The following is a 14,970-nucleotide window of genomic DNA, read 5'->3' on the forward strand; positions in this document are numbered from 1 at the left end:
TGTCCAGGATTGTTGTTCGTTGGGGTTTAAATTCAAACATCGGAAAGGTATGGAGAGCATTCGTGTTGCTACTATTTTATCTGAGCCAACTTTGTTCACTCGGATTCGAGATGCTCAGATGTCTGATCTCAAGACTCAGAGATTAGCTCGGTTAGTTGGTGGAGATAGCAATTTCCATTATCAGTCTAATGGTCTTCTGTGTTTGTCTAATCGGGTTGTAGTACCAGAGGATGATACTTTGAGGGAAGAGATCTTGTCTCAGGCTCATCGAAGCAAGTTGAGTGTTCATTCGGGAAGCAATAAGATGTATAAAGATTTGAGGACACGATTTTGGTGGAAAGGGATGAAGCGCAGCATTTATCAGTTTGTCTCCAAGTGTCTAGTTTGTCAGCAGGTTAAGGCAGAGCACCGTCGACCGGGAGGATTATTGTTGAATTTACCTATTCCTGAATGGAAGTGAGAGCATATCGCGATGGACTTCATTACTCACTTGCCATTGTCTTCGAGGAACAGTGATGCTATTTGGGTAGTGGTGGATTGACTCACCAAGTCTGCTCATTTTCTGCCATATAACCGTGATTTCACTTTCGATCGTATGGCTCGATTGTATATTCAAGAGATTTTACGTTTGCATGGAGTGCCAGTCAGTATTGTTAGTGACAGAGATCCTCGTTTTACTTCACGATTTTGGGGTAGTTTCCAGTCAGCATTGGGTACTTCACTAAGTTTGAGTACGGCTTATCATCCAGAGACCGACGGTCAGTCAGAGAGGACTATCCGTACACTTGAGGATATGTTGCGAGCTTGTGTTATGGATTTCGGAACCGCTTGGCAGGATCATTTGCCTTTGATTGAGTTCGCATACAACAACAGCTATCATCGTAGTATTGGTATGGCATCATTTGAGGCGTTGTATGGGCGACGTTTTCGTACTCCATTATTCTGGGACGAAGTTGGGGAACGACATGTTGAGGGACCAGAGTTAGTCCAGCAGGCTATTGATAAGGTTGCAATAATCAAGAAGCGGATTAAGACTGCTCAGGATCGACAGGCTAGTTATGCGAACACCAAGCGTCGACCTCTTCAATTTCAGCCAGGTGAGAAAGTGTTTTTCCGAGTTTCGCCTTTTCGCAGGATTTTGAGATTTGGTCTCAAGGGTAAGCTATCTCCAAGATTTATTGGTCCCTTTGAGATATTGGAAAGCGTGGGAGATTCGGCTTACAGACTTGCATTGCCGCTGTACCTATCAAGTATTCATGATGTGTTCCACGTATCTTTGTTGAGACGATATGTAGCAGATGAGTCTCACATCTTACATCCCTCTGAAGTTCAACTTGATTCAGATTTGTCTTACGTGGAACGACCAGTTCGGATTCTCGATCGCAAAGACAAGGTGTTGCGGAATAAGATCATTCCTCTTGTCTTAATTCAGTGGCAGCGCAGAGGCACTGAAGAAGCCACTTGGGAGTTAGAGAGCCGTATGCGTTCAGAGCATCCAGAGCTCTTTTGAGTTGTACTGTAGTTGTACTATGGATGTATGTGTGTTTTTACGTTGTAAACCAAACATCGGTTGTATTCAACAGTATTTGAGCTGTTTATCGATGTTGTGATTTCGTTTCGTTCTTCTTCTAGCCTGATTTCGAGGACGAAATCTTTTTAAGTGGGGGAGAATGTAGTAGCCCGAATCCTATTTATTTAAATAAACATGATTAAGTATCTTTAATTAAGTAAATCATGAGTAATTTGGCTTTAGAGTTCGTGTGAGTAAGCCGAGGTGTAGCCGAGGTGTCGATTGAGTTTTAGTATTTGGTTGACACGCCTGCCGGGCAGGTGTCAAGTGCATGGTAATTGTTGGACACGTTCATGCATGTAAGGTGAGGTGTCTTTGTGCATGCTGCCTAGCGACAGATGTCCGGATGCATGGGATTTGATTGACACGTTCATGCAGGTAAGTTCCGAGCTGAGGTCTATAAATAGGCCATGGGATTTCTCATTTTGGAGGGGGTACTGTGTGTTTAAATGCAAGTTTTAGCTCTCAAGAGCAGCCCGGGAAGGGAAGATCAGCCCGGGAAGGGAAGAGCAACCCGGGAAGGACAGAGCAGCCCGGGAAGGACAGAGCAGCCCGGACAAAGCAGCCGGGCATAGCCGACGGTCCGAGAAGGGCAGTCAGGGAGCTCAGTATCGTCAGGGCTGACGACGGACTAGACCCGATTGATAGGATTTCCTGTGGACTAGGATTGCTTTACTAGAGGTACGAAAGTACTATCCGAGATATCCTGGTCGAGTATACATTCTTATATGTGTTGCATGATTATTTGCTGCATTGATATATGTCATATGATGCATGCTATTATGTCACGCTTATTGCTGCATGTTGCATTTCATCTTGAGCCGTATCTCTTTCGAGATAGCCTTTATTGTTGAGCTGTATCTCTTTCGAGATAAGCTATATCTTGTGGGGCCGCTCAGCCCTGTCTTGTGGACGCATGGACACCGAGAGTACACAGTGGCCGACGGGTCCGGAGGGCTTCGGTGATCCGGGACATTTTAGGTCCACGTCTGATCTTGTAGTGGATGCAGTGACCCAGAGGAGTACCGCACGGCACTATCCACTTGGCGCCTCTAGACTGAGCATATTGAGATCTTTTGTGACTCCTGTTTCTTGACTACCCTGGTATCATATCATAGCATGTACATTTCATATAGGCTTGTATACTCATGCTTTTGTACTGGGCGTTCTTATCGCTCACGTCCTCGTTTTTCTTTATCTTGGACACCCCACTTCCACAGGGCAGGTCTCAGGTTGGATGGCTCAGTAGGAGGAGGAGGACGTTGAGTAGCCATTTGTTTTAGTTATCAGTACTGCTTTGTTTCAAGACAGTTGTACCATTTATTGTTGTTTGAATTATTCTAGACTTCGATTGGGTTGTATATCTATTGTTTGTTGATCTTTTCTGCGCATTATCTCTGATTGTAATTAATTAAGTTAATTGCATGCTTAAATCTTGATTAGTAGGTGATTCTGGAACGGGTCACTACAGAAGGGGAGTTAGAGGAAGTGGTAGAAATGTATAATGAATTGTGGTTATTTAACAAACAGATATCATTCAATCATTGTAGTTGTAATAACCAAAAATCTTGAGGTGTCTACTCAAAATTTGAGGAATGGATTTAACGAACAGATGTATCATTCCACCAAGAAGAGTTTTTGGAAAAATTCGAAAAATAGGTAGATATTTCTATTTAGTTTTTTTCTTTATTCTTGAACGATTTTCACTTCGGTTTTAAAATAAAAATTCTTTAAAATGTTTTCTATTTCACATATATGTAGGATGATCATCCACACAGCCGTTAAAATACTGTTTTTGATCATCTGAAATGAGCTTGATAGTCATTCTAGTTTTTTAACATATGTTATTAATTGGTTCCAACTTTCGAAAAGTGAAACATAAAAATTATATATCGTCCAAAATCCATCCGTCTGGAAAAAACCCAACTGTCTGTGACAGCCGGAGCAACTACATGCGTCGCCTCACTGGCACTTGCATTACACGCGCCAACCAGAATTCATGTTTTACATTTCCAATCAATCTCTGACATAATTTTGGCAATCTGGTGAAGTTTCTTAATTTTCGGGCATGTCTTTGAATTAATATGAATTTATCAAGTTTTAACCAAAACTTCACCATACAAATTTGAACAAAAATGATTTTTAAAGGTTTCAACATTTATTACCAGTCCCAACTAGTGTAAAATTACTCAAATTATATTTATAAGGAATCTTGGCATGGAATTGAAACCAGGAAGAAAAAGTAAATTATCAATATATATATATATATATATATATATATATATATATATATATATATATATTGCATCATATTGTGCATTTCTAATTTTAATGGTCATATTATACTTCATATAAAATTTTCGGATTTATTTTTTATTTCCTGGTTACTATCGTCTATTACTGATTGAATGGATGAATAACTGAATGACTAGAGCCCTGAACAACGGTCTATGTATAGGTATCAATGTCACCATTTATACTTCATATAGACTTTGATTGATACCAACACTTGTACAGACCAACTTCAGTTTTGGAATTAACAATGTCAAACTGAAACTCTTAGTTACAAACTTGTTTATAGTACTCAACAGAACTGAAATAAATTAGCACAACTGATCTCTTTAAGATCAAGTATTACAATTTGTGCTTGAATTCTCAAAGTATAGCCTAAAAGCTATGAATGTATACAATAAACGTGAGCTTTGATGTTTGTAAGGATTTCAGCAGACTAACAAAATAGTAAATCAATCAGTTGATTGTGTTGTATTCTGAGAGTTGTTCAAAGTTGTTTTTCAGCTGCTCTTCTCTGCTATTTATAGGATTCCCTCCAACGGTAATATTAAATATGATTTGAAGATTTATATCCATTGCTTGCCATGTCAACATTTTTCTGACAGTCGTACACTGCAGCTTTTCTGAAATGCGACGATCCCACTATTTGTTTCAGTCAGCTTTTGTCGGTTGAATGTCTTTTTCCTTAACTGATGACGTGTACAGCTGAGGGATCAGCTGATTGAATGTAGTTGATAAGCTCACAACTGTTTGTAGTAACTGATCAGTTCCAACTGATCAGTCAGTTGTCTGTGTAGTTCAGTCGGTGGTTCAGTTGCCTTAGAAAATCTGCGTATTATCCTTTAATTACTGACAACCGATAGTTTGCATATTTTATAGTTTCTATCAATCTTCTAGATCTGTTAGTTTAACCTATTAAATGCTCAGTTTGTCAAACATCAGAAATTTAGTTTCCAACACTAGCTTACTGCTCCCCCTACAAGTGTAAACATATAACCAATAATAGATTTCCTCTTATCAGGATCACCTGAATAATTTGAATCGACATAGCCTCTGAGTATAAAATCCGATCCTCTAAAACATAATGCAGTGTTCGAGGTACCCTTAATGTATCTAAGGATCCTCTTAATAGTGCTCCAATGCTCTCGTTCAGGATTCGCAATATGTCGACTAATTGCTCCCACTGCTTGAGCAATGTCCGGTATTGTACAGATCATAGCAAACATCAAACTTCCCAAATTTGTACACCTGAACAAAACTTAAGGTTATAATGGCTTTGGTGGAGCATTTTGATCTTGAGCTTCATCATATGGATGTAAAGACTGCGTTTATAAACGGTGACATTGATGAAACGATTTATATGGTTCAGTCAGAAACTTTTGTGTCCAAAGACACAATAATATGGTTTGCAAATTAAATAAATCCATCAACGGGCTCCAGCAGGCATCTCGACAATGGTATTTCAAATTTCATCAAGTGATCATTTCGTTTGTTTTTTAGATGAATTTGGTCGATGATTGTGTGTACTATAAGTTCAGTGGGAGTAAATATATTTTTCTGATTTATATGTTAATGACATTCTGCTAGCTAGCAATGATATAGAGTTGTTGCATAACACCAAGACATTTCTAGCTAAGCATTTTGAGATGAAGATCTTGTTAATGCATCTTTTATACTGGGTATTCAGATACATCGGAATCATTTTTGAGGTATTCTTGGATTATCTCAGAAAGGCAATATCGAGAAAGTTCTCAAGCGACATGAGATGTAAGATTGTAAACCAACAGATACCCTTGTTCCTAAAGGAGACAAATTTAGTATCAAACAATGTCAAAAGAATGATTTTGAGAAAAAATAAATGCAAAAGATTCCCTATGCATCTGCAGTGGAGAGTCTGGTGTATGCTCTTGTACACGTCCAGATATAGCATACGTGACATGAATGTTGAGATGATATTTAAGTAATCCAAGAGTGGAATATTGGAAAGCACTCAAAAGGGTTTTACGGTACTTACAGAGAACAAAAAATTATATTCTCATATATCGGAGGTTGGATCAGCTTGAGATCATTGGGTACACTGACTCCGATTTTAGATGCCAAGATAGTATGAAATCTACGTCGGGCTACATCTATTTCCTTGCTGGAGGTGCCATTTCTTAGAAGAGTGTTAAACAGTCTCTAATGGCCTCTTCCACCATGGCAGCCGAGTTTGTAGTGCGTTATGAGACATCCAATCGTGGAATATGGCTGCAAAATTTTGTCACGGGACTGCACATTGTTTCTGGCATTGAAAGACCACTGAGAATACATTGTGACAATAAATCAGCAGTTATGTATTTCAATAACAACATGAGCTCGACGAAGTCAAAACATATAAACATCAAATTCCTGGTTGTTAAAAAAAATTAGAGTGAAAAGTTGTCTATTTAGCATATCGGTACAAACTCCATCGTTGCGGATCCGCTTACTAAGGGACTACCACCCAAACAGTCTCATGAGCACACTGCTCGTATGTGTATTATGTCAATTGAGGAAATTTAGTTTTAGTGGAAGTTTGTTATTTTAAATGTTTTTCAGTTATATATATTTTTCAGATACACTCATGTAAATTTATTTTTACAGAAATAAATTTCAAATTAATTCACACTCTAGTTATGGTTTAAAGTTTGATCTCAATAAGGTTAAGGGATGAACAATTGGAAATAGGAATGTTATGATCACATTGCATGAAATTTTCATTTTGCACATCCATTTCATGATCCATGTCATTCAGTTGTGTTGGCATATGTGACCATTGATGGATTTAGTTACCTTGAGTGTAGTGAAGACTGTTTTGATCATATATTGATGTGATTGATGGCTATATTGGTTATAAATATATTTCGGAATGACAACAATTTTGAGCTCATAAAGTTATTTTCACAAACATAATTATAAAGGTTACACATATAGCTCAAGCGAGAGATTGTTGGATAATTTTATATGGTATTATATGTGAATAATTATGTGTTATTGGTTGTCTATTAAGTTAAGTCCAAAATAAATCGTGTTATTGTGATTTAATATATCTAATAAGTTGTGGGTCTTTAATGTGTAGATACATAAGTGTAATTTCTGTTTTTATGATGAGCTAAAATAGAAATACGAGAAGATAATGATAGACATTATCTATATATAGGACATGGTCCCCAGATCACGCATCATCACGTTCCATATTCTCTCCGTCATTAAGAAAATAATTTAGAAGAGAAAATAAAGGATTCTCTCAAGGAAAAAGTGCGTAGATCTGGAAGATCAAGGTACATTTCAAAGAATTCTGGATCATGCCTTCAAGTACGCTTCCGCTTAAGTTTTTAGTCAAATTCTTAATTATTTAGCATGATGGATTATATGGTTTATGAGTTTTCCCCAACACCTTGACCTATATGCTTCGAATTGGATCTTAATCCTTGAAGATTCGCACAACTTGTGTTCATATACAACCATCTACTATGATTTAAATTGCTTAATGAACTCATGCTTTTGCATTTGTACATGCAAGAATACCAACACTTGAGGGCTACGGGGAAAAAAGGAGTAAATCTGTTTGTTATAAATATGAGAACAAAATTTTAAGTTTGAAACGAGATTTAATGATAAAAAATGTATGAAGACCTAACTCAGAATAATAATTATTATTATAATGATTCGTGAAATTTAATTGTTTTACAGGGACCATGAATTTGAACTGCTTTATAGTGGGTTGTTCTCTTTAATTTCTTGTGTCCCCACATTACAACATATTCTTAGGGGCTAGGAGGGTTAATGAGATCATATCTATGTGGGCACTACTTTCACTTTATTTCAACGGATAAGATCTTCCTACACATACAATTAATTTCGAAAAAAAAGTGGATCTTATATATGCATGGGTAAATCTTGGTCATCTATCCTATCATCAGGGGCGGTCCTAAGAAAAAAGAGGCCATGTGCGAAACTTATAATATGGTCCTCTTGTATTGATTCGAAATTCAAATGTATATTAAAAAAATTGAATAGCAAAATGAAAGTAAACCAAAATGTGTAAATAAAAAAACTACAGATAGAAAAATGTTTACATAATTTCTCAAAATAATTTATTCAACAATCAATATTATTTAAAACGCACTTTTCTTGCGTTTTTTGAAGCAAAGTCCTCAATTATGTCGTCATATGAGATATCCTCCAGTATGTCACAATTTAATTTAAAAATTCACAATGAACTATAAAAATTCAAAATGCATGTGCTAATTTAATTTAACACCAGTTAATTTAGCAATTCAAAATCAATTTCAACAAAAGTCCCAAATTTCAAAATTAGATTTTGAAAATTCATACCTCTAATCTTCGACGATAAAAAATTTACTAAGGGATGACGAGGAGCAACGATGAGTACTGAAACAAAATTGAGATGATAGAAGACAATTGGAATGGAGGTTAGAGATTGGTTCATCCGCCGAAATCGAAAATTGAGTCTTACGATTTGAGTATTGAAAATGCTGCTGTTATAATTTTTTTTTATCATATTTAGGTCTTATTATATATATAATATAATTAAAGTAATTATTTGGGTCTCAATACTATATATATATATATATATTATATATATATATATATATATATTAAAAAAATTTGGGGCTCCCATCAAAATGGGGCACTGGGCATGGGCCCAGTTTGCCTTTGGAAAGGTCGGTTCTGTCTATCATGGAAGCAATGTTCATATGGATAGGATGAAATAAACCGGCTAGGAGTAATTGGCCCCTATACTAATACACCATCCCTATAGTACACTTAATTAAATAATAATAAATAAAAATATGAATACAAACATATATAGATATTATAATATCCAGAAGCCCACTAGGAAGGGTTTTGTTATATAACTATATGTCAATTTGAGATCTCATCTTAAATTTAAAATATTAGTGTTAAATAGATGAATTATAGGTGGTCGGATTTTTGCTTATTTTTTCTTGAAATTGATTCGATTTTCAACGTAAATTTTGAGTCCCTGTAATTATTGAACATATATGATTTTTACGATAAATTTTACAAATTAATTATGTGTTTCAGCAACAAATGATCCACTAATTTATTGTCATTTTCGAAATTTCCGATTTCAAAATTGGAATTTAAAAGAAAGTCAAAAATATTTATAATTAAGAAGGCGTGAACAAGTAGCAGGCGGCCGCTCGATAGGTTCAATATCGGCGGCCAAACAGAGTGTCAGCCGAATAAGTGCTGATCTCAAATTTTTAAATAGTTTTTATTTATATTATTTTATTCTTTTTGAAATTCTAATTCAGGAAATAAAAAAATAATAGAACTCTTGGTATGATTGGATAAATTGATTGCTTCCCTTGAGTTTCTGAAAGAAGGTGGAATGTGTTTCTGAAACATATAAATTTTAGAACAAATTTCCATGAGTTTAAATTTTCACCTTCTATTTTTGGTATTTGATAATATTTAAAAATATTTTTAAGATTTTCATGCATGAGATGGTTAGAGAAAATATTATTTGATACGAATCAAGCATTATTTTTTCATTACAAACATTTTATCAAATTATCTTGAATTTTATTGTTCGTTACATCTCTTGCATTTAAATACATTTATGATTTGTTTAATTAACCTGAGTAGATATTTGATCAAATGCTTACTACTTAATCAAAAAAATATAATTGTTACTCGTAACGTAACTTTATTTTTTATATTCATGGTTGTAGAGAGTGTATCTACTTGGTTGCTAATGATTAAACAGTTAGGTTTATAAGTCCGAGGATGTGTGTTTATTTGCTGGTTAGCAAAAATAATATTATATGTTAAGATTTGATATTAATCTTTTATATTTCACTTATTCAATCAGATCAAACGACAAAAAATTATAATCTAAAATATGAAAACTTTCCAAGAAATTAGTCATGTCAATATTATTTTCATCAATCCACGGACTATTAAAAAAAATAAAAAATTTGACGATAATTCTTATGATAGAAATGGCATATGATATTTGTAAATATTATATTCTCAATCAAATTTATTGCCATTTTAGGATGTCTCATCTCCGCATATGGCTCTCCGTCCTCCTCCTCCTCCTCCGCCACCATGTTCAGCTCGGCGGTGCCGACGTGGGAACAGCCAGCGTGTATTACCAACCGTACACTCGTAAGTTTCACCGATCACAAATCACGAAATCTCTAAATCAGAAATTGATATATGTGTGTCAATCAATCACGGGGGGATTAATATAATGATGCTGCTTTGATTTACGTTTCTTGATGAAACGCGCGCAGCCACGGCATGTTACGGCGATGACTTCTCTCAGTTCCCGACCAGCGGCCTTTTCGCCGCCGTGGGTGAGGGACTGTGGGACAACAGCGCCGCCTGTGGGCGGCAGTATTTGGTGAGATGCATCAGCGCCGTCGATCCGGGGACTTGCATCCCGGGCAGCCAGATACAGATCAAGATCGTGGATCGGGCCGAAACTTCGGTTTCCAGGCCCAGTTTTGATGGAACGGGCCTAGTGTTGTCCAATGTAGCTTTCGAGGCGCTCGCAAACCCCATTCCGTACGTCGACTACTTGAATGTCGAGTTTCTTCAGTAAGTCTTTATTCTGCATGTATTAATCCATTTTTCTTTGTATATTTGTCTTTTTTCAAAATTTTGGTTAATTCAATTTCTGTTTTAGTCTCTCATATTTGTTTTTATGCAATTACGTCAGCAACTCAGCGAATTTGAAACATGTATAATAATATCACACCAACAATATTTTCATTAAAAATATATATATATAATAAAGTTGCCAATTGAAATGTGACCAATATATAAGTTATGTAACAATTGTGATTTTTCAATTTTTTTTATTATAAAGATATAAATCTGGAGAAAATATATTAAAATTAGATATTTTCTATAGATTAAGAAGTGTTTGTTCGAACAGAGAATACTTCATCGAGTAGGTCTCTTGTGAGATAGTCTCACGAATCTTTATCTGTGAGACAAATCAACTTTATAGATATTCATAATAAAAAGTAATAATCTTAGAATAAAAAGTAATAATTTTTCATGGATGACCCAAATAAGATATCTGTCTCACGAAATACAACCCGTGAGACCGTCTCACACAAGTTTTTGTCTTCCTTGAACGCTCTTACACGAAAGAAAAAGACTTGTTGGTTTTGTTCATCCAACTATTCAAATTAGATTTCTTTATCAGTAATTGTAGTGAAATGATGTTCATAGGGAAAAAAAATTGGTAATTATGTACATCTTTTATTATAATCATCATGGTTTGTAATATATATGTTCTTTGAAATGACATGAAAACAGCAGTTCCAATATTCTTTATATAACCTCATGAACTTATAATTTGTTTTCTTTGTTTTGTGCAGGATTTGATTTGAAAATTGGGTTGAAGTATCTGATTTTTTGGAGTACATTTTAGGAGGAGGAGAGTCATTGTAGTTTGGCTAGCTTCAATTTATTAGTATATAATTATAGATAAGGATCTTATTTAGTTATTACTATACTATCTAATTATTATCTTGATTATAGACAAAAAAAGGGTTTACTTTCAAAATTGCATAAACTTTTGAGGCGTTAATGTAAAATGGTTATTGTCAAGATAATTTTTGACAATTGTGCAAAAACTTCCATGATAGATATAATTACGAAGATATGAAAGGGCTTGTTTCACATAAAAGTGGATAAACAGTATACTGTGTGTATCAGATTATAGTGTTGTGTATCGGTATTGTCATCACCGTTCATAACATACAGCGGAATAAATTATTTAACACACGTGTAAAATTTAAATTATGTACAAATGTAAATATTTGTTCGATATCTCATGACAAAAAATATCACTAGAAAATTTGTTAATCGTTTACAAAAACCAACTTGTGACAAGCATAAAAAATTTAACATAAGAAAATAAATTTCATCTGAAATCAACCAATAAAACCACAAATACAAATCTTGTGTCGCATAAAACAAAAAACTGCCGAGAACACTTCAAGCAACACTCCACATGAATGTTGTCCTTCGAGTATCTTCAACACAGTCAGCAACACAGCAAAGTGATCAACCGATCACACGAAAACTTCTGATCAAACAAATGTTCAGCTTTCGTAATTTTTTCTCTGCGAAAAACCAAACATAAATTCCAAATTAAAAACAAATCCTCTTCTAATATCTAGAGATAAATTGAACCAAATCTTATAATCTAGAAAGACAAAAATTTAAATTGATAATATCAATATATCAAAATAATATAAAAATAAAATATTCTGTTCAAGATATATACAACAAAGATTAAATAAATTGGTTCTTTTTACTAAAAGGACATGGTGTGAAATGAGAGGGACGTACACGTTTTGACACAGATGGCCAAGTCAATGGTTGTGAAAGAAACCATTTAATCATTTATGCGTGATGACTCCAAAAGTTAGCTCAGGGGGGGAGGATTGTCCAAGTCAATATATACAATTCTTAGGTTATTTATCCTACCGATGTGAGATAATTAACCGTTATCACATGATTGTTCGAAAAATGGGTTTTGAGACTCATTAATCTTCGAAAATTAATCAAATATTGTTCGTACGATAAAATTTAAAATTTAATTGAAAATTGAGATCTGAGTTTCGAGTACATAGTTTTCAAATTAAACTATAATATTAATTTGCTCAAAACCGATTTCGGTTTAGAGAAATTAACTATTTAAAGTTAATAATTAAGTCATTAAGGTCCAAGTAAGAAATTATGAAAGCTCGTCCAACATTGGAAAATCAATCCAATAAAATCTTCTGTTCTTGTACCCGGGTTTTAGCCCGGGCGGTCCAATTTTTTTAAAAAAATTAATATTTAAATTTTTGTATAATTTTGGATAGATTTTATATTAGTCCGGGTAGATCAATTTAAAATATTAAAAGATGTTAGAGTTTAAAATTCTAGCCCGGTTAGCGCCAGATTCCTGGCTCCGCCACTGATGGTCACGACTGAAGAGGTGTGATGATTTAGAAGTGGGTATGATCAGGACCGTCGGATGATGATCAAATGAGCTAATCGATCTATATCTACATTGCATATTAGCATAATATTTTCGTTATTCATAACAGAAAGTTCAAAAACAGCTTAAATATTGTTCACTTAAATTTGTTTTCTGAGTCAGACTTCTATCAATTGCTAGTTGTTATCCACCAGAGTAAGTGGTTCAATACATCACCTTCCACTAAAGAATGTTTGGGATCAACTTTGCTCATGAAACGTGACAAATCTAAATCGTGGGAACTGATCATTAGTTTCTTTCTTAATTATAATTTTGATCCTCTTTGTATTTTATAATTTTAGTCTTTTATATAATCAAATCAAATATCAATTTTTGTCGTTATTTTTTTAATTTTTTTTCCAATTTTAGTAATTTTCACACGGTGTTGGTGTGATATCGATACAACATTGATGTATGCAGTTATACATCAACACTTTTCTAAAGAAAAAGTCTAAAATCGTCAAAAATTGAAATATACATAACAAAAACTGAAATTTGTGAATGTAAATAACCGAATCGCAAACAAACAAATATAAAATACCAAAATTACAACTATATCCGATTTCGTAACTATATCTTCGATTTGAATTATCCGGATAATACAATGCATTGTGCACATAGCGACATTCCAAGTAAAGGGAAATGAGGAGGAATAACACATGTCGAATATGAGTAGGTTTATTGTGAGACGGTCTGTTGGTTGTGTCGATGAATAAACTCTATCAGATTGAAATAGTTAAACAACTTGATCTGTTGGTTCAGTTTAATAATATACATTGATATGAGCTTAAGTTAGATCAGTTTAGTTTGTGATCACCAAAACTTAGATATAAATTTTTACCTTGATAATTTCTCTTTTAAAAAAAAAAAAAATGATGTCAAAATTAAGATGTTTATAATGAGTAAGTTACAATAACATATATTAAAATGCACATCAATAAATTGTGAAAGTTCATTAACAAAAATTATATCTCCAGATTTATCCTTTCTCGAACAGTTGATAAGGGGTATGACTTGGCTTGTATGTGCGACTTGAGCTATTGTGATGATGATCATGACCATCACCGTCAAAACTTCCACCATGTGACTTCTTATGGTGAAATGAAAAGGAGGAATGTTTTGACAAAAATTTGTTTTTTTTTAGCAAAAAAATTTGTACATTATTTTAATAATGTTAAACAAATTATTTGACATTATTCAAATTTATTTATAATTAAAAGGATATATGTTATACGATTCAATTAAAAAGTATTTATTTTTATATAAAAATATAAATATAAAAATGTATTTTTAAAGAATAAACTAGATTTCTTGACTTCAAATTTATTATGATCTTTTTTATTTGAAATTTTTTTTGTAGATATATGGTGTGTTTGGCTGAGTGGATTAAATAAGGATAGATTAATAGTCAAATATTTATCGTTAAAATTTTAAGATATTTTAATAATCATTTTGACCCGGTTTAAGATCCAATTTTATTAATCAAATAGTTATCCATAAAATTGGATCTTAAACCGGGTCAAAATGATTATTAAAACAACTTAAAATTTTAACGATAAATATTTGACTGTTAATCTATCTTTATTTAATCCAGTAATAAAATAATACAAAATAAAAAATATTTATATTTTATTTAACAAATTTATTATGATCTTTTTTGTTGAAATTTTTTGTAGATATAGAGTAATAAAATAACACAAAATAAATATATTTATATTTTATTTAACATGCTTATCCTTATTAATAATAATTTTATTTCTAAAATTTAAATATAATATTTTTGGTCCATAAAATTTAAAATATGATAAATTTTATTGTTATCGTTAATTTTGTGGCTAAAGATAACGGCAAGTAGTCAATATGTAACATTTATTTAAGCTTAGAGACCCAAATAATTAATATTAAACTAGCAACCAAGCGCATGTTCAGTATAATGCATAAATATTGTTATTTTGAAAAAAAAATAAATAAGATTAAAGTTTCTAGAACAAATTAGAAAAAGAAAAAAAAAAGAATAGAGATTATGGAATGGAAATTGATGAAT

The 14,970-nt window shown here is 33.3% G+C and overlaps 1 protein-coding gene across 1 annotated transcript; it reads left to right on the forward strand.

Moving 5' to 3' along the window:
* Positions 1-9,863: 9,863 nt before the first annotated feature.
* Positions 9,864-11,501, forward strand: LOC140807589 (EG45-like domain containing protein). The gene is made up of 3 exons (XM_073164514.1): positions 9,864-10,045; positions 10,174-10,480; positions 11,272-11,501. Exons 1-3 carry the CDS (start codon positions 9,868-9,870, stop codon positions 11,276-11,278), a joined length of 492 nt encoding a protein of 163 aa, XP_073020615.1. The 5' UTR covers positions 9,864-9,867; the 3' UTR covers positions 11,279-11,501.
* Positions 11,502-14,970: the final 3,469 nt, after the last annotated feature.

The sequence above is a fragment of the Primulina eburnea genome, chromosome 12 (genome assembly GCF_022965805.1).
Source record: "Primulina eburnea isolate SZY01 chromosome 12, ASM2296580v1, whole genome shotgun sequence".
Lineage (NCBI taxonomy): Eukaryota > Viridiplantae > Streptophyta > Magnoliopsida > Lamiales > Gesneriaceae > Primulina > Primulina eburnea.

Bases quoted from the DNA above. Each gene is read 5' to 3' on its own strand.
- LOC140807589 (XM_073164514.1), top strand. From the start codon at position 9,868: ATGATAGAAATGGCATATGATATTTGTAAATATTATATTCTCAATCAA. The intron at 10,046-10,173 runs GTAAGTTTCACC...AAACGCGCGCAG, and splicing joins GTATTACCAACCGTACACTC to CCACGGCATGTTACGGCGAT.